At 34.2% G+C, this 21,515-nt stretch overlaps 1 protein-coding gene across 5 annotated transcripts in view; it reads right to left on the minus strand.

The window, feature by feature from the left end:
* The window catches only part of LOC115223178 (protein FAM13A), a 288,109-nt gene that overhangs the window by 205,809 nt on the left and 60,785 nt on the right, over positions 1-21,515 (minus strand). For all 5 annotated transcript variants that reach the window (XM_029793658.2, XM_029793651.2, XM_029793626.2 and 2 more), the window contains exons 2-3: positions 16,082-16,203; positions 1,017-1,121 (exon numbers count right to left, since the gene is read on the minus strand). In XM_029793658.2, the coding sequence (XP_029649518.1) occupies positions 1,017-1,040 (24 nt within the window). In that variant the 5' untranslated portion in view covers positions 1,041-1,121; positions 16,082-16,203. The remainder of the gene's footprint in view (positions 1-1,016; positions 1,122-16,081; positions 16,204-21,515) is intronic.

Here is a 21,515-nt window from a genome sequence, read left to right on the forward strand (position 1 = left end):
TGCATGCGTGCATACGTGTCTCTCTGTCTGATTATCTTCACACTGATACTACTAGGGCAGTAATTTTTGAACCTGTGGAAGGCACACTAGATACCGAAATATCGTTCAACCAATTTCGCATGACAACTATAGCACTCTTCTGTTTATTTCTTAATAAAAATAATACAGCTTATCTTCACATTGATACTACTAGGGCAGTGCCAACGTTTGTCCCACATAAACAATATGTCCAGCAGCTCAGCAGTTTGACAAGCAATAACCAAAAAAGAGTAAGTACCTTCCTTGCAAATAAATAAAGATTAGCATCAAGTAGGGAATCCAGCCATAGATATCTTGAGATATCTAACTGTATGCCAGCATTGGAAAACTAAGTGCAAACATGAACTAATGAATAAAACATGTGTGAACATGTATTCTTGCACCAGATTATTAAGGTACATCTCGAGATTAGGATAATGATTTTTTTTCTCTTTTTTTTGTGTTCTGAAGTAGATTTGGAATGAAATTCAAATATGCGATTTCAAGAAAAGAAGAAAAAAATAATATCTTTTATTTTTTTTACTCATCTCATTCATTAGTCTGCGGCCGTTTTGGGGCACCACCTTGAATAATTTTTAATTGAATGAATCAACCCCAGAACTTTTTTGTTTTAAAGCCTGCTACTTATTCAAGTTACGACAACATAAACACACCAATACTGGTTGTCAAGTGGAGGTGGGGGACAAATACACATACATACGATGGGTTTCTTCCAGTTTCCATCTACTAAATCCACTCACAAGGCACACACACACACACACACATACGACTAGCTTCTTTTAGCTTCTATCTACCAAACCCACTTATAAAGCTTCTGACTGACCCAGAGCTATATGGAAGCAGACACTTGCCTAAGGTATCATGCAGTAGGATTGAACCCAAAACCACATGGTTGAGAAACTAGCTTCTTAACCACGTAGCTACACCTACAGATAAGGTAAACATTTTTTTCAAAAAGTGAATATATGATTACTTACCAGGTACAAAGGAGTTATGAACATCACAGGTTCTGCCCTGGTATGTGTATATAGTAACCCACTGGCCAAATGAGTTTAAGCATTGTCAACAATATACAGGAAACCCTATGAGGAAGTAAAGAGAAAAAACAACAACATCAGTAATAAAGTTAAGTTCACCAAGTTTGTTATGAATTGAAAGACAGGAAAATACAGTCAAAACAATTTGCTTCACCTCTGTTTAAAAAAGTGTCAATCTCTGAAACAAGAATACTTCTGTATTAAACTGACATATTGTGAAAATAGGATGTTCTAGTTCAAGTCAAGTGCTCACTCATTCAAAAATGAGAGAGAGAGAGAGAGAGAGAGAGAGAGAGGGAGAGAGAGAGAGAGGGAATAATGCAGTAACACAAATGAAGGCTAACTTTAAAGTTACAATTTTTGAATTTCATATTTTATTTTGATGTCAGACGCCAAACAAGTCAGTAAGTACACCTCTAAAACATGACTAAAAATAATCACAAGTTAAATTGCTACTGAAAGAAAAAAATATAGAATAAAATAAGCTTCAATGCAAAGAAAACGTGTAAAGATTCACAGTAATATTTAATATGAATGGATTAGACAGAATTTAAAAGAATGAGAAGATAGAGGTTTTAAAAAATAGAGTAACTGAAAAATTGAGAGAACAAAGCTAAAGAATAAAGTCTGAATTTTACAGTTTTAAGAAGAAAAGAGAAAGAAACAACCAGAGTGAAAAATTGAAAATTAAGAGAATAAACTAAAAAAATAAAGTCTATATTTTATAGTTGTAGAAAGAGAGAGAGAGGGGGGGGAATAACAAAAAAAAAAAGAGAGAATGACAGAGAAAGAAATACTGAAGCTAAAAATTAAGTTTATATTTTATAGTTATAAAAGGAGAAAGAGAGAGTGAGAGAGAGCAAAAGAGAGCACGATAAAGAGAAAGAGGGCAAATATAGAGAGAAAGAGAGCAAAAGACAGACAGGGAGAGAGGGATAAAAGAGAGAGAGAAAAAATAGGACAGAAGATAGAAAGAAAGAGGGGAAAAGAGAGATAGAGGAAAAGAGAGAGATGGAGGGAAAGAAAGAGGGGGAAAAGAGACAGCGGGAAAGAAAGAGGAAAGATATAGAGGGAAAGAAAGAGGGGAAAAGAGACAGGGAAAGAAAGGGGGAAAAGAGAGATAGAGGGAAAGAAAGGGGGGAAATGAGAGAGAGAAAGAAAGAGGGCAAAAGAGAGAGAGAAAGGGAGCAAAAGAGAGAGAGAGAAAGGGGCAAAATGAGAGAGAGAAAGGGGCAAAAGAGAGAGAGAGAGAAAGGGGCAAAAGAGAGATAGAGAGAAAGGGGGCAAAAGAGAGATAGAGAGAAAGGGGGCAAAAGAGAGATGGAGAGAAAGAAAGAGGACAAATGAGAAAAACTGAAAATTTGAGAAAGGTAATAAAAGTTCATATTTTTTAAGGAGAAAAAAGAGAAAGTGAGGGAGGAAAAGTTTTGCCATTAAGATGAAAGAAGCAAATGTTGGGATATTTTTTTCTTCTTTTAACAAAACCAGATTTAGTTACAGCCAGAAATCAATGGGAGACAGGAAGTTAAAGTAGATCTGCCCAAACAGAAAGATATTTTTCTAATAAAAATAAAAAATATACTATAGAGAAGATAAATGCCTTTACCAACTGCTATTATTGTAAATTCCTCAAGCAGCCATTACTTAAGTCATTATCTTATTTCACAACACTTCCATTTTACAAATTATCTAATCAAATGAATTGAATTAATCAACTCTACCTAGTGACTGATTTAACACCTGTAATTAAAAATATAGACAAAAACTAGTAAAATAAGTAAAAAGCATATAAATGCTTTTGTTGCTTTTGAGTAAAAGACTGATATAGATATATGTAATTGCTTGCCAACCACATGGTTCTGGGTTCAATCCCACAGAGTGGCACCTTGAGCAAGTGGTTTTTTTTTTTGTAACCCCAGGCCAACCTGTCTTGTGACAGGATTTGATAGATGGAAACTGAAAGAAACCCCACCCCCATTGTGTGTGCATGTGTGTGTGTTATTACTTCCTTGCCTTAAAATCATTTGATCTATGTAAATGTGTGTCATCATCATGTCTGGTCATGGGGCAATTTAACCAAACTTGAAAACAGATGAGGACTGGCAATGACAGGAAGAGCATCTGGCCACAGAAAATCTACCTCAGCAAATTCAGTCCAACCTATGTGACCATGGAAAAGTGAACATTAAAACAATGATGATTTTGTGTGTGTGTGTGTGTGTGTGCGAAGTGCTTAGCTTTACAGAGGGGTTACAGGTCACCAACCATTAGGGTCTGAAGAGACGCTGTAAAGCTAAATGCTTTATGGACACAACTATCTTTATCTACTTACTTATATTGCTCTATAACTTAGTGCTTCTCTTTTAGATTTATGATTTACTTATTATAATCCAAATAATAAGACAATACATCTTTAATGATCGGTTACAACTGTTTCTGTACCAATTCTGCTTTCAATGCCAGTTTACATAAAAACTCAAAGTGAAAATTTACATATTACATAAATTTTCACTATGAACTTTCACGTAAATTGGTACTGAAAGGAAGGTTAGTACAGAAACATTTGCTCATTAAAGATGTGTTGTCTTATTATTTGAATGTGATCATTAAAGATGTGTTAAAGTATTTCTTTGTCTTACTACTTGGATTATATTTTACTCTTTACTAAACCCACACATTTCGGTATTAGTCTGGAATTTGACAGTGTCGACAGCCCAGAACTCAGGTTGAGTGCTGCATTAGAAATACCTTATCTTTATACCCTATCAGGACCTTACATATTAGATTCCACATACTCCATATTCATTGGATATTGTACTTTTATTCGCTTTCATTTATTCCACTCGATGTAAAATTTTCTAAATGGTTGGATATAAGCCCTTCAATTCCATTGATTATAACAAAAAAAAACACATGTAGACAATTTGTTTTGTAGTAAAGCCACAAAAGTTCTAGCTTGAAGCACATATTAAGGCAGCCAGAATAATGAATGGAGATTGTTAAACAAAAAGGTTTATTTATATATAAAATGTGAACTTTAATTCTGTTGTGTCTGGGGAGAGTCATTTTCTTTTTGTGCCTTATTATGTAACACACTCACCGGTAAAATTTCAACTTTTTTTTTATTTTTATTGTCCTAAAATTTTCGTTGTATCTTGCAAATTTAATAATTTCTGAAATTTATAATTACAAAACCCAAAACATTTTAAATACCATTTATATTGGTTTGGTATTTGTTTTCTCAGTTTTCATTTGTAGAACCATTAAATAAACACAGTAAATAAACACAATATAAACATCAGCTTTATTTGACTGGTATAAATATAAACAAATATACACACATACACACACATGCCTATGTAATTGTTTTCTATTTTCTGTAATCATAGATATCCTTCATTCTTTTACTTGTTCATTCATTTGACTGCAACCATGCTAGAGCCCCACCTTGAAGTCAAACAAATCAACCCCAGGACTTTCTTTTAAGCCTAGTACTTATTCTATCGGTCTCTTTTGCCGAACTGCTAAGTTACAGAGACATAAACACACCAACACCAGTTGTCAAGTAGTGATTACACACACACACACACACATATATGTATACAATGGGCTTCTTTCAGTTTCCATCTACCAAATTCACTCACGGTCTTGGTCAACCCAAGGCTATAGTAGAAGACACTTGCCCATGGTGCTACACAGTGGGACTGAATCCAGAACCATGTGGTTAGGAACCAAGCTTCTCACCAAACAGCCATGCCTGTGCCTATATTTTCAATATATATATATATATATATATATATATATATATATATATATATATAATTTTTTTTAAGCTATCTTTTATTGTCATTTGATTTTTAGTATGCATTTATGCTTGTGTCTGTGTGGAAAGAGAGAGATGTGCAATTTTCAGTATACCTTCATACTAAAATATAGATTTAATTAGTGCACAGTATATGTGTTTGGTACAAACAGGCACACAAACAGACAAAAAAAAATAGCCAAATCAAAACACACTTAAGAAAAAAAAAAAGCACTGTATTTTCTGAGAGGTGTTCCTTACATTTAATCTGAGCTTTAACCAGTACAAAATCACTGTAAGATTATTCATCTGGCCTAAAGCAGTGTTAGGCATCATATTTTATTAAGTGAGAGAGAGACAGACAGAGAGAGACCTAGGCTAGTTTCTTTTGGAATATCTATTGGCCTCAATTCAAAAGAATTTCATGCATTCTAAACAACTACCATTGCAAGGCATGTTTCCAATCAAGCCATTAGATTTGAATTTAGATGTAACTGGAAACCAGCAGCAAGGCTTCTTTATTCTTTCTGCCCATAATTAATATAATTTAGAATAATGAGCACATGTACTTTACCACATATTTTAAAAAATAATTTCTGGTTTAAAAAAAAAATGGTCATTATTGCATCAACAAAAATATGGAAGCAGAAGAAGCAACTCCAGTGTTAAGTGTCCAGCTATCTATGTAACTCTCCAGCAGAGAAGAGGTATAAAAGGTACTTGGAACTAACAGTGGGAGCAGGTTATTACTTATGAAGAAAATGGACTAAACTGGTTTTATTTAAGTCTTAGTAATGTAGTCGACAAAAGATTTATTAGTTATATGTTGAAATATTACGTTATTTTAAATGTGTTTTAATGTCCATTCATCATCTTTACTATTGCTATAATTTCCATTATTCCATGCTTACATTACTAGAACAGATTTTTTATTGAGCAGGATTTTCTATGGCCAGATACACTTCCTGTCACCAACCCTCACCTGTTTCCAAGCAAGGTAGTGTTTCATCATGGCCCAGCATGCTTTCCCAGAATATTGGAGCTGAATGACATAGCTTATATGACAATGAAACTTATTATCAGGCAACGTCAAAACAAGGAGAGATAAACACATACACACATGCAGCAGGCTTTTCAGTTTCCATCTAACAAATTTTCAGGGCTAAAATAGAAGACACTTGCCCAAGATGGCAGACAGTGGGACTGAATCTGAAACCATGTGGTTTGGAAGCAAACTTCTTAACCACACACCCACACCTGCATCTATAGCTATTCTATATAGAATTCTAAGCACCATATATTTAGAACCAGGGATAAAAACATTATTATTAACACAAACAATGAGTTCCAACTGAGCAACAAAATACATTATATTTTTTTGCTTAATGTCTGTTACATCTGAAAGTGATGAAAAATTGGAATTTGTTTCTATTATTCTTTGATTATACAGTATAGATCGTCAACATTCTATAGGTTCTGTGGTGATGCCATAACAAAACTTCATTCTACCCATCCAGTCAAGCAGCTGATTTCCAATCAAAAAGACTATTCATGCCATAACTAATAACATTAAAAACAAAGAGTAGAATGTGTTCCAGATACTCTCTCAATATATATGATTGATTCTATATTGTAAATAAAAAACATACAAATTCTTCATGAAAGCAATATCTTAAAAGACAGCTAATAAGTTACAACATTCATTAGATTATCTAAAATCTATGACAATTCCAATAATCTATAGTCTCATTTAATCACATTTTACTTTTTAAGTTTGTGTTGTGTGTTGTGTTTAGTTTGCTTGTTCTGTGCAACCTAAAAAAAAACAGTCTTTAATAATTAGAGAAATGTCAATACAAAGTTTCAAATTTTAGCACAAGGTCAGCAATTTTAGGGAATGGGTAAGTCAATTGCATTGACCTTAGCACTCAACTGGTGCTTATTTTATCAACCCTAAAAAGGATGAAAGGCAAGGTCAACTTTCATGAAATTTGAACTCAGAACTGAACCAGATAATGAAAGCAATTTACATCTGGTTATCAGTTAGCTAGACCAAGATAGATACACGCTTGATTCACTCAAACAAAAAGATGATTATACATAATTTCATCCATCCATTCATCCATTTTCTCAACCCACTATTCCAGGGAAGGTCATGGAGGAAAAGTCCTCAGGCCCCTCTTCAATAGGGTCCTACCAAAAGCAACCATCATTACACTTTTTGCCTGGATTCACAAGCATGACCAACTGAGACTATGGATATTTTCCAACTATCTCATTCTTGGTCTACTCCTAGGTTTCTACTAACTGACTCAGCTGGAAGACTCTATTTTGCAATTCTTCCATGTAACACTCTCCATAGTACCAAAGCTGTGACCTCTCAATGATGCTGAGAAATAGTAGCTAGACCGATTGTGCTAAGTACACAAATGTAATTTTGTAATGAACTAAACACATTTACTGTTGATTAAACCAGCATGAACTATAAACATTTAATTCTAATTCATGTTTTATTCTTTATGAGTACATTTGGTATTTGAAAAGGAAGATGTTGTTTATCAGATGGTGTTGAATAATTCCTTTTGCTGATATTGTATTTAGTATTATTGCTAATTGTTCCTTCAGCTGCTTGCCTTTGTAATCATACACTTTCAGTCATTACCCAATATTCATGACCTCTTGATCTCTAAACTACATGGCCTGTCAAGTAGCATTACTCCAGAGATCCTTCGCAGAAACCTCATTTCAGCTGCTTGTCTTCACAGAAACCTCATTTCAGCTGCTTGTCTTTGCAATCCTATTATTTTAGTCATTACCGGGGTCGATTTGCTCGACTAAAGGCGGTGCTCCAGCATGGCCGCAGTCAAATGACTGAAACAAGTAAAAGAGTATCCAATATTTATGACTGTAATGAAGACAGGTACATAAAATTCAAAACATAAACAAAACTGAAGGGCAAAATGTTGGCCCAAGAGATCCTTGTAAGACACAATATTATGTTGTCAGAACATAATGGGAAACATCATGCATGAATTACAATAATCCTCTTGTCCTCTCATAAATCTTCATTATAATATGAAAATAAAGTCTGTTTGTTATTTTTCAACATAATTCATTATCAAATAATATTTATTTTATTTTTGACTTCGTTTCAGTCACTAGACAGTAAGTATGTTAGGGTACTGCCCTGAAGGGTTTTAGTTAAACAGATTGATCCCAGTAATTATTTCTTTTTTAAAGCCCAGTACTTATTCTATTTTCCACTTTTGCCAGATGGCTAAGTTATAGAGATATAAACTAACCAATACCAGTTGCCAAATGGTGGGATGAAGATAAACACAGACACAATGATACACATATAAACTTGTTACCAGTTGAAATATACCTGAGGTATATTCAAACAAGTAAAAAGCTATTCACTGTGTATGTATGTGTGTGTGTGTGCGCGCATGTGCGTGTATACACACACACACACACACACACACACACACACACAGAGGCTTCCAAATTCACCTTCAGAGCTTAGGTCAGCCTGGAGCTATAGAAGACACTTGCACAAGGTACCACACAGTGGCACTGAAACCAAAACCAGGTGGCTGCAAAGTGACATTCTTAACCACAGTGACTTGTGGATTGTTGACAGACATTTGAAGGACATGTCTTATGATAAAATAATCAATATTTGTCAGTGAAATCTCTGTGTCCTCTGCTCTGACTAGAAAATACAACAAATTTCTCTCTCTCTCTCCTTTTCCATTTCCATAAATGATAGTCCAGTACAACATATAAAGATGTGTAATTAACACTAGCCAATCCACTGTCACTATTGGTCCATATCTGTAACAAGGTCAACAGCTTCATTAAATCTACCATTATGTCTGGCTAGATCATTAGCAACTTGATATCATGTCTTTCAAAAAGCTCAAACATAACGCCACTGTAGTTTGATTTTTGAGATTCAAAGGCATATGACTAGTGATATATTTGGCCTCTGCAAAGCATGGCTAATTAAAATTAATCTTTTTGAAGGTAATAATGCTATCTGCTGAGAAATTCTCTCATACAATTAACCTTTCAGCAATAAATCTTGCAATTAGCCTTTCAAATGCAAATCATAAAAATATGACACTGAATACAGTGACAGCTTTAATTTAAGAATACAGCAGAAATTTATACAATATGTGATATAATATTGGCAGCTATAGAGGAATAAATGAATAAATTACTAGTAAAAGAAATATCGTGGCAGTTAGACAAAACCAATGTAAAAAGTTAATTTTGATAATATTTTAAATGATTGTGGATAAAGGCCAAGAGTATTATGAATTCTTATAGTATCTGAGCAGAGCCCACTGTTATTTAAAAATTCTTTGTTCTAAGCTCGTAGAGAACCATGAAATGCAATTTCTTTGGCAATTTTGTTTTCTGAAGCCTTTTAATTCTTAAAAGGATATAAATCCTTAAAAGGATATACAGGTCATACTGAAGGAGAAAATCTTTTGAAAACTAGATTCATTGTTATATAATTATCACCTCTTTTGCTCTTAGGACTGTTACAAATTAATATACAGGGACATATATTAAATCTATATATAATGGAGACAGGGATGTATAATGTCTAATACAATGGTGATGGATGTATAATATCTAATGTAATGGAGACAAGGATGTGTATCTAACAGAATGGAGGCAGGGATATGTATCTAATAGAACAGAGATAGGGATAATGTGTCTGACATTATGATCCTGTTCAGCATCCATCCATTGAAATCTACCTCTTCCATACCCTCTCCTATCTCTACCACTCTCTCTCTCCTTTCCATAGTACCATGGTACCCAATAAGAGATCACACTGAATCTATCCATATTCAATTCCCGCTACTACTATCTTTAGTCCTCCAACTTGCTCACACACACACACACACACACACACACACACACACACACACACACACAGCATGAATGCTTTCAACAAAGAATTGTTTCAGATCTGTAACTAATACAGAATGCCTGGAAAGTGTAGAAATAAAAAGGAACCATGAAAAATAAGGGCTTATTCTTGTAGTGAAGATGCATGATTTAGTGATTAGGGTACTCATCACATGATCATAAGGTCATGAGTTCATTTCCCCAGCAGCATGTGTCTATAAGCAAGACACTTTGTCACATTGCTCTAGTCCACTCCGCTGGTAAATGTGAATAGTACCTGTGATTCAAAGGGCCAGCCTGGTCACACATTTTGCATCATACTGAATCTCCCTGAGAATTACGATGTTATCGGTATGCATGTCTGTGGAGTGCTCAACCATTTGCATGTTCATTTCACAAGCAGGCTGTTCCAATGATCAAATCGACTGGAACACTCATTGTCATAACAGACAGAGTGCCAATCTATTCTTGTAGGCTACAGGTTTATTGAAAAGAAGACAAGGAATGAAAGCAAATATATAGGTGCAGGCATGGCTGTGTGGTAAGAAGTTTGCTTCTCAACCACATGGTTCCAGGTTCAGTCCCACTGTATGGCAGCTTGGGTTGACCAAAGCCTTGTGAGTAGATTTGGTAGACAGAGACTGAAAGAAACCCATCGTGTGTGTGTGTGTGTGTGTGTGTGTGTGTGTGTGTGTGTGTGTGTGTCCATCACTGCTTGACAACTGGTGTTGGTGTGTTTACATCCCCATAACTTAGTGGTTCGGCAAAAGAGATTGACAGAATAAGTACTAGGCTTTAAAAAATAAGTCCTAGTGTTAATTTCTTTGACTAAAACCCTTCAAGGCAGTGCTCAAGCATGGCCACAGTCTAATGACCAAAACAAGTAAAAGAATAAAAGACTATTGAAAGTGAAAGTATAGAGTATTTAGTATATACTTTGACAAAGAATATATAGTGTATAGTTGAAAAGCAACAGAAAAGCCAAAGTTTAATTTGCTTTAACACAATTAGCCAAAAACTATTGACTAATTGGTTATACTTTAAGTTTTTGTGTTTAAAGAGATACATAGCCATGTAGCTCCTCTACAGCAAGAAACCTATTTCAGACCTACTTTCAGACATCATATAGCATAAAACCATTCCTCTCTACAGTAACCCAATTCAGTCAATGGGGATCATAGTCTTATGAACTGCATGGCAGCCTCATGAGTACTGGTACCACCAAAAATAGTACCCAGTACACTCTGTGAAGTGATTGCCATTAGAGAAGGCATCCAGCCGTGGAAACTATGACAAAGCAGACACTGAAGCATGATGCAGTTCTCAGATTTGGTGGATCCTGTCAAACTGTCCCAGTTCATGTCAGTATGCATGATGATGGATGTTAAAAGGTGATGACAATGACAACTGGGATGGGGTAGGCAGTTATGGCAGAACCAACGTTAATCCAAATTGAATTCAATTAATTTTTGTTTTGTATAAAATGCCATGGAATTACATGTATCATATTTCTGGGAAAATGTATATGCCACTCACATGCTATAGAGTGCATACTGTAACAGATTTATACTGTATGTGACAATATTGCTAACCATGAGAATATATAAGCAGAATGAATAAGAAATTAGGCAAGGATTAATACTTGTTTGGAAAATTAAATCAATGTGTCCTATTGCTAGTAGTTACAAGTTGATTCAGCAAAAAATTTTAGTTTCCTATATGAGCAGTCATCTAGGTTCTAAGATTTAAACCTTTTGATACCAACATGCCTGGGACCACACTGGCTCTATAATAGAAACTTCCTGCTTTAACCCTTTAGCATTCAGATCTGTCAAATCTAGAGCTTATTTATTCACATTGCTTTGAATCAATCATGGCTTATTGCTTAGCTTCAAGATTTCAATGATGTGATTGTATATTTTTAAAATGACAGTGTAGGGTGGGTGTGAGAAGTTGTTTCTAACCAATTTGTACTGGTCAAATATTCTGCCAAAATAAATAGAATAACTGGGCCAGATAATAGCTAGTTCCAATACTAAATGGAATGATCTAAAGTAAAATCTTCCATTAAAATTCCATGTTAATTTATGTTTAAAATACCAGCTTGATAAACTTATTTTACTAAACTCTTCGTTATATTCAAACTTAATTGAAACAAAGGTTATGTATTTCAACAAAAATATGGTAACAAAAAGGTTAAGAATAAATGGAGAAATGACAATACTTAGTAGTTCAGCAACAGAGACCGATAGAATAAGTACCAGACATTAAAAAAAAGTACTGAGATCATTCTTCCAACAAAGAAATTCTTCAAGCAGTGCCCCAGCATAGCTGCAGTCTAATGACTGAAACAAGTAAAAGAAAAAAGAATTGTGTATAGCGGTTTTTTATTCAACCAAGAGGTTATATGTGGACATCAGTGAGTGTTTTATTCACTTTTTCCTATATCCATTTTAATGGCATGTACTCATATATGCCATTAAAAATACCCAAAAGGGCCAAAATGCATCTGACACACTTGCTGGCCATTTCTGAAAAGAATTTTCATCTCTCTTTCTGATATTTATTACATTTTTAACACAGCACATCCACAAGAGATATTACCTCAGGGCAAATACTGCAGTTGCGGGACTATCAACAGAGGGTATACACATTAAGTATGATATATAGGTGGCTATTTTTCACAAATGTAAAAATATTGATTTCAAATTTTAGCACAAAGCCAGTAATTCCAGGGGAGGAGGTAACTTAATTACATTGACTTCCAGTGCTCAACTGGTACTTATTTTATCAACCCCAAAAGGATGAAATGCAAAGTTGACCTCAGGAGAATTTGAACTCAGAATGTAAAGACAGACAAAATGCCACTATACATTTTATTTGGAGTGCTAACAATTCTGCCAGCTCACCTTATGTTCTATTGGATTTATCACATAACCTAAAGAACAGATAGACAAATGAAAAGCAGAGAGGTAGAAGCACCATGTGTTTGAATACAGTATTGTCTTGGAGAGGAAAAAAAATAAACATACACAAGTGGTGTGGACATAAATTGAGGTTAAATGACAAAGCTCAAACAAAGACGAATTTGGATAATTCAAAGAAAGAATTACAGAGAAAATGACCATAAAGACAATTAAGCCTTGCTATTATAAACAATGTTAAATGATAAATGGGGAGAAAATCAATTCTACAATGAATCAAAGAAAAAATAAGTCGCCTTGTTCAAAGAACATATTCATACTACAGACTGTTAATTCAATATATCAAATACAACCCACAAAAACTTTATAATGAGAATACAATCAAATTTTATCTATATTTTTTTCAGAGAAGACAAATTCAAACTGTTATTTTTAGTGCAGGGCAATTATATATTATATTTTAGCTTCAATCAAATACATATGCTGCCAAAAAAGTGTATTTGCTAACAACTGTTATTTTCTTTATTGATTAAACAAACAACTCTAATATATTCTGTTGAAAATAATGGTATTTCAAGTACTCTGACATCTCCTGCAAGATTTATAATCAATTTGCATTTTTATTCATTCAATTGTCTTTTACATATATATCTTTGGGAAGATACGACATTCCAAGAATCTGTGTGATCAACATCTATGTAATTAGCCTTGAAAAATAAACTAAATAATGTTGCTTCAACATTACAAATATTTTCCTATTAATCTAAATAAATAAAATATTTTACATTGAAAATTTAAATCTGTTTGTCAGTAATAAAATATTTAATTTGTTGAGTCCTTGAAAACTTGGTTCAAAAAGATTATGGAATTTCTTTCTGAGATCCTAACTATTAGAGTTGTTTTGCTCACACACAGAGCAGACTTATGGCTCAATATTTCCAACCCACAATCATTTCATCTTTGTTTAAGATATTCTATTGTAATTATTATATATACATGTCTCCTTCCTTGTTTAAGACACTAAAATAGAATCTGAGGAAGATTTGACTGCTATTTCTAGTAGGCAAAGCAACCATATAGTATGGTAGAAGGTTAACATTGAAGTAAATAACGTTATGAAATAAGTCAAAAATTTAGGAATAAACATGAAAATCCATGTTGATTAGATTTTCAGTAAATATTTGGTCTAAACAAAAGTACAATTTAGAAAAAAATCTCAACAGATTTGCAAATCAATGGAAAAAGAAACAAAGTGCAGGACTACAGACTACATTGTCAGAAGTTCATAACTTATTTTGTGGTATCTCGAGAAGGTCATTATAAGAATAAAGAGCACTGGTTCTATTTCACTTCTTTTATTATTATTAGTCAATTGCTTAATCATTTAAGCAGTTAACTCATTAACTGATTAATCAGTCAGTCAATCAATCAGCTAAGTTTGCCAGTCCTTTTATCGCCATTTGCAACCACAATGACATGTCCCCTGGTAGGCAAGTGTTTATTACTGGCATTATGACCTTCCCAAGATACAATGAAATTTGTTTCAATACATGGGTTTACATCAAGAATCTTGCAAACCAAATGCAAAAATGAAAACTTATTATGATCTGTGCCTCGAGAGAAGATTTTCTACTTTTCTGATGCACAACTACCACTGCTACCACATCCATTTCTTAAAACAATTGAGCTGACATTATAAAAATAGTTGAAATTTTCAATGGTCATCTGACCATTGGATAAAGTGAAGTGAAGTGGAACTGTGAGCCAAAAGAACAGTGTAAATCCAAAGGAAAAGACAGTTTGGAATTACTGAAATTTATCTATGAAGGAGAAAACTGAAATGATATAAAAAATCTTTTACTTGTTTCAGTCATTGGACCCTAGCCATGCTGGGGCATCACCTTGAATGGTTTTAGTCAAACAAATTGCTCCCAGTACTTAGAGAGTTTTAAATCTGATACTTAATTTATCAGTCTCTTTGGCCAAACTGCTAAGTTACAAGGAAGTAAACAAACCAACACTGACTGTCAAGCAGTGGTGAGGATAAGCACAGCCACACACATATGTGTGCACATATGATGGCTTCCATGCAGTTACCAAACCAAATTCATTCACAAGGCATTAGTCAACTGAGAGCAATAGCAGAAGACACTTGCTAAAGTTGCTACACAGTGGGACCGAACCCAAAAGTATGCAGGTGCAAAGTGAACTTCTTAACCTAACCATACACCCATACCTGTGCCTCAGAAAAATAAATATTATATTGCAACAATAATTACTCTGTATCATGACAGAAACTAACAAATATGGAACTCGAAGTACTTGAATTTGGGTTAAGAAAATAAAACTAAAGAAAGGCAAACAGAAAAAAATGTAATCAATATACTTGTGTAATCAGAGCACAAAATGTAATCAGATGTAATCCTTCATAATTAAGATGGTTTCAAACACAATAGCTTTTCTATTATTAATATCTATGTACCTAGCTAATTGTAAGTAACTAATTGATATACCAATATTAAGTGTTCGTATTTTAAAACTCACTTTCCTCAAAGACTAAAGACTTATTAAAGTAATAAATTTCTGATTAAAACCCAAATATATCCATTCATATATCCCACTATTCCCAGGAGAATAACTAGGGTAGAATCCTCAGACCCCTCCTCTGTGGGGTCCTATCAGAAGCAACTATTATTACACTTTCTTGATGTATTCCTAAGCATGGCCAACGGAGACTATGGATATTATCCAACTGTCTTGCTTTTGGCCTAACCCACTAGGTCTCCTGCCAGTCGGCAAATATAATAAAGCAAATAGAATAAAATAAACATTGGTGCAGGCATACGGATGTATGGTTAAAAAATCTGCCTTACAACCACAATGTTTCGGGTTAATACCCATTGCCTTGCACCTTGAGCAAGTATCTTCTCTTATAGACCCAAGATAACCAAAGCATTGTGAATGAATTTAGTGGACAGAAATATGTGAAAGCCCATGGTACATGTGTATATATTAAATGTGTGTGTGTGTGTGTGTGTGTGTGTGGTGTGTGTGTGTGTGTGTGTGTGTGTGTGTGTGTGCTTGTGTGTGTGTGTGTGTGAATGTGCATCTTTGTCCTACCACCACCACTTGACAACCTGTGTTTGTTTACATTTCCATAACTTACCAATTCAGCAATAGAGACTGATAGAGTAAGAAACGGGCTTTTAAAAAAAAAAGTACTGGGGATTAATCTGCTGAACCTGTCAAGGCAGTGCCCCAGCAAGGCCACATTCTGTTGATAAATATAAAAAAAAAAAGTATATCCAAAAAGAATTTTTTAAATAAGTGAGAGCAAAAGTAACACATACCTTGTCACGGTTGCTTCAAATTTCTGCAAGCAAGCAACTGAAGTCTCCACATTCAGGTGTCAATATATCACAAAATGGCTGGACAGCAGCTAACCCTGCAGTATTGCTGGGTCAGATAGATGCTACAAATAAACAAAAACAATACATTTATTATAAACATTGTGTGATGCAATTTGTTGCAGCTTTACAACACAGAAAAAAGAGTAAACATAACACATGTGTGTGTATGTGTATGTGTATATATATATATATATATATAAGAGTAATCCCTCGCCATATTGCAATTCACCTATTGCGGTTTATTATTTAAGCTTGCATTGATTCCTCCATGGTTTTGTTTTGCATTTATGTTAAAATAAATATGTACAACATATAGAAAATAATTTTAAAAGTATACAGTACAGTACTGTTTCTGCTTCACAGATTTTCACATATCACGGGGGGGGGGAAGGGAGCATAACACCTGCGATAGTCAAGGGATTATTGTGTGTGCGTATATATATAGATATATATATATATATATATATATTTGTTGTGTGTGTGTGTAAAATCATCATCATTTAACGTCCATTTTCCATGCTGGCATGGGTTGGATGGTTTGACAGGAGCTGACTAAGTAGAAGACTGCACTAGGTTTCACTAACTGTTTTGGCATGGTTTTTACAGCTGGATGCCCTTCCTAACACCAACCACCTTACAAAGTGAACATATATATATATATATATATATATATATACATACATACATACATACACTAAGTGAACAAAAATACTGCTACCATGGTCACAGAGTTGAAAAGTAGCTGTAGTCATTTGTCACAACTAAAGGCAAGATACATGGCTTTGTAAACCTGAAATAGCTATCACTTCTACTTCATGATGTGTGTATGCATGTGTCTCATCATTTAATGTCTGTATTCCATGTTGGCATGGGATAGATGGTTTGAAAGAATCTGCTGAGCCAGATGACTATGATGAGTGCCAGTGTCTGCTTTGGCAAGGTTTCTACTGCTGGATGCCCTTCCTAATGTCAACCAATTTACAGAGTGCAATTGAGTACTTTTTTTTTTTTGTGGCATCAACACCAGTAAAATCACAAAGAAACTCTCAAGATAAAACCCTTTGACAGAGTGGGAGGCAGTATTGAGAAAGATAGCTTTGTGCCAGGTGTTGAGAAGCTAAAGTATGATGAAGAACCAGGAACAGGTGTCATACTATAGAAAAGATACATGGCTAGACACCTGTTTCTGTCTCCAAATCATAGTTTAGTATCACCTCCAATGATGCATTTTATTGCTCAAATGCAACGGTGCGATTTATGAGATACTTTTTTTTTAATCAAGATTATTAATCACTAATTACAATCAAGCTAATTTCAGATGTAAAAAAACAAAGATATTGTTTCTCACAAAGGGAATGACACTGAATCTCAAATAGTTATATATTTATGTGGTAACTGTAAAGATGGAACATACATAGGTATCCAAATGGAATATAGAGATGGAATATACATAGGCTCACATACACATAGGTATCCAAACAAGTGAATATCAACATCATCATTTAATGTCCATGAGTAGAATGGTTTGACAGGAATTGGCTAGTCAGAACACCATGCCAAGCTCTACTGTCTGTTTTTGGCACAGTTTCAATGGCTGGGTATCCTTCCTAATGTCAATCACTTTACAGAATGTACTGGTTGCTTTTTTACATGGTACCAGCAGCAGTGAAGTCTCCAAGTAACTTACAGGACAAGACCACAACCCCCACCGACTGTAGGCATCTTACATTAGAAGAGAGGCATAGCTTCCTCAGATGGAGAAAGTAGAGAAAATGGTAAAGATATGTTAGAAACAGGGAAGTCCCCTCCCCTCATCCTGGGGATAAGTGAGTAGGTAGGTGAGTTCACAAAATTTCAAAAGGAGAGTGGAAGCTAAAGGTGGAGGTATGAGAAACGATTTAACAGGAGCATATTGAGATTTTTTCTGTTTGGCTGCCAAGGTCAATTTCTGTTTGATTTCATACTCAGTGTGATGAAACACTTTCATAGGCTAATCAATGCCATGAAAATCATTTTCACCATAAATCAATAAATAAAGAGTTATTAGTAATCAAAGTTTAAAAATTTGGAGTAATTTCCATGAGCACTCTTTTGTCTGTAAGAAAGCACATTTTGACTAATATGTTCCAATCATTGAGATGGTTGTCATATGTGCTACAAATAGCAACCAAATAGGCCTTAAATCATATACCAGAGGAGGATGCAGTTTCATAATTGTAAGAAAAGGGTGTTATGCCCAAAAGAAAATTATGCAAAATGAAGAAGCATTATAGGAGTACAAGAAAACATGGTAGGAATATGTATTGGCAATGCACACACCAAGGATGCATGGAATCTGAATCAGTGAGGAAAGACATATGGTTTTAAGGTGGCACCCTTCCTCTTAGGCTTGTAGTGCTTTTCCTTTTCTCATGGGTTAAAGAATTGACTTCAATACAGTTTTGTGTTGAAGAACTGAAGATGAGCCACTGCACAGCTGTTGATTATAACAGCTAAGTTAGGGAAGTATGTGCAGAGGACTTGTTCTGATCTTGGGAAGATTGTTGAGATGTTTGTTTTTTAAAAACATTTAATTTGTAATGTGCTATTTTGTTTTTGGATAAATCTTTGAAGTTTGTGCTATAAGTTACTTATTTTGAGAAATATTTAATTTGTAATGTGTTGTTTATCATATTAAATGCATGTTCAATGCTTAAAACTAGAAAATACTTGTTTACTTGTTTCTTTTTTTGTCATTGGGGTGGTTGTGAGGTGTGCTAAAAATAACAGCTAAATAGGCCTTAAATCATGCACCCTCACAACTTATTTATGGCATGAAGTCTCGCATGTAGAATACAAATTTGCCAAAATTTTCTGAAAACTCAAAAAAACTAAACAGTTATGAGGGGTTATATGTCATGCATAATTCATTTGTTTACGGTTTCATATAAAAACACAAGTGCTATTTTCAGGATGTTCGCACAAAATGACAGCTTCCAAATCCCATTTCCTGACTGGGTGAAAATGATCACACTTAATACCTCTATAATTTTTTTTTTTCCTGGAAAAAGTGAAATAACTCCAGCAATTCAGATTTGGAAAACTACATTAATGTGCCAAATTTTAAAATTTTCAATAAACTTTGATTTTTGAAATCTTGGCAGCCAAACAGAAAAAAAAAACACATTATGTGCAGGTAGATAGGTGGATATGAGAGGGAAAATGGAGGGAAGGGAGAAAACAAGGATGGTGAGCATGAATACCTTGTTAGGGAGAGAATCATCTTTTCAAGCACAGGGGGAGGGAGTCATGAACATGAATATTACTTTGCTGAGCAGGTCTGCTCCAGTATAGCATATCGACAGTTGTCTTGGCCCTTTGTTGTTATCTCTGTGAGGTTCAACATCTGAAGACCATTTCTCACCACTTCATCCTATGTCTTCCTGGGTCTTCCTCTTCCACAGGTTCCCTCCACAGTCAGAGATTAGTACTTTTTATGAACATGTCCTCAGTTATATGCATCACAAGGCCATACCAACGCAGTCTTCTCTCTTGTACACTACATTTGATGCCTCTTATAGCCAACTATATATATATATATATATATATATGAGAGAGAGAGAGAGAGAGAGAGAGAGATACACACACTCACACAACATAGTGATTTTTTTTTCTTTTTTTTTACAAGTGAAATTTAACTCAAATACCAATCTAACACAAAATTCATCATCAGCATTTATCTCATCTGCACCATCTCCATAAAAAAAAACCCTCTATTCTACAACTTACAGACACACTTCAGAGATAAGCTATGAATTAGTATCCATGCAGAAACTCAAGTGAAAATCGTAAAGAAAATAGAAAACAGAAATCCATAAGACAAAAGAGAAAAATTGAAAGGATAAATCAAAAGGCAGGTTTTGTTAAAACTCCTCCAACAGATCACTAAAACTAGATATCAGTATAATTACATCATATTAGTTTGTCTCTCTTAAATACTTGATCCACCAAGATATGAGTGGGCTTTTGTGCATGGAGACATGAAACACTGAAGAGGGGGAGGAGAAAGGGAAAGAAACTGCAATTATCCTAGAAAGAAAGTTTGCCTTTATTGGTTGCTTTTTGATATTAATCAAGAGAGAACTCTAATAGCAAAATTGGTGAAAGCATATCTTTGCTCTTGTTCTGTTTTGTTTTTATATTTAGTACTCTAATTTCCAGTTGGTGGACAGCTGTTATGATTAACATTGATCTGTCTTGTTTTTTTACTGTTTGTTTGTTTTTTCCCCTTTTCTTTTATTGTAAGCCACTTTGCTGCTATTTCCTCTCAACCACCAACTGTGTAATGTAAATAGTCTTACAAAAGAGATTAAATACCAATATGGTGGTAGTCATACTATGAAGTAAATCATAAGTCTACAAGAAACAACAACAAATAAAACAAGTTCCATATTGACATTTAAGAAGCAAGGAAAGCATTTTTTATGCTATAAGAGAAATGGGAACAAATTAGCTAGCTACTCAAGCATTCAGCTCTCTACATCAAAAAACAAAAACACAAGACAAATTCAATATATCAAAGAGGAAGGCAGCTTAAATCACAGAAATAAATTATGATTTTGTCTCCAAATATACCACATCATCAATCAATCAATCAATCAATAATGCATATATATATTTAGCAAATTATAGATATGTAAGATTACCATCATTCTTTTACTAACAACATCAATGAAAGAATAATTTTAAAACAAACCTAATGGCTGAAGAACTATAACTTTTAACTTTTTTTATCCCAACATGCCTAAGACTACCCCTGGATTCTGTGACAAAGTTCTTTTAACTCTTTAGCATTTAAAGCAACCATATCCAGGTCAAATATCCCCACCTGCTTTATGTTAAATCCAGCCAACTGCAGCCTCCCATACCTACTCCATAATTCCATAAATAAACAATCACTAAGCTCTGAGATAATGCATGATTAATATAGATCAATGTGAATGAATAATCTGAATGAAGGGTTAAAGTGATCTAAGTTAAAAACTTCCTTCAAAGTTTGGTGTTAATTTACGTTCTAAACAACAGCTTAAGGAGGACAGTTATTGCACTAAATTTTTCATTATTATTATCAAGATAAATTAAAACAAAGGTAGTGCATTTCAACAGGAAAATATCAGGATTAGACATAAAAGGATTAACTATATATCATTTTTAGGGTAAGAGGATTTTTCTTCCTTTTTTTCTTTTTAATAATTTAAACGACAATAATCTTGATAAATAAACACTATCATTGTTTAAAGTCCATCCTCCATGCATGGATCAAACAGAATTCATTGGAGAAGATTTTCTACAACTTGATGCCTAATTTATCATCAACCATCATCTGTTTGCAGGC

Source organism: Octopus sinensis, linkage group LG2 (assembly GCF_006345805.1).
Source record: "Octopus sinensis linkage group LG2, ASM634580v1, whole genome shotgun sequence".
NCBI classification, from domain to species: Eukaryota; Metazoa; Mollusca; class Cephalopoda; order Octopoda; family Octopodidae; genus Octopus; species Octopus sinensis.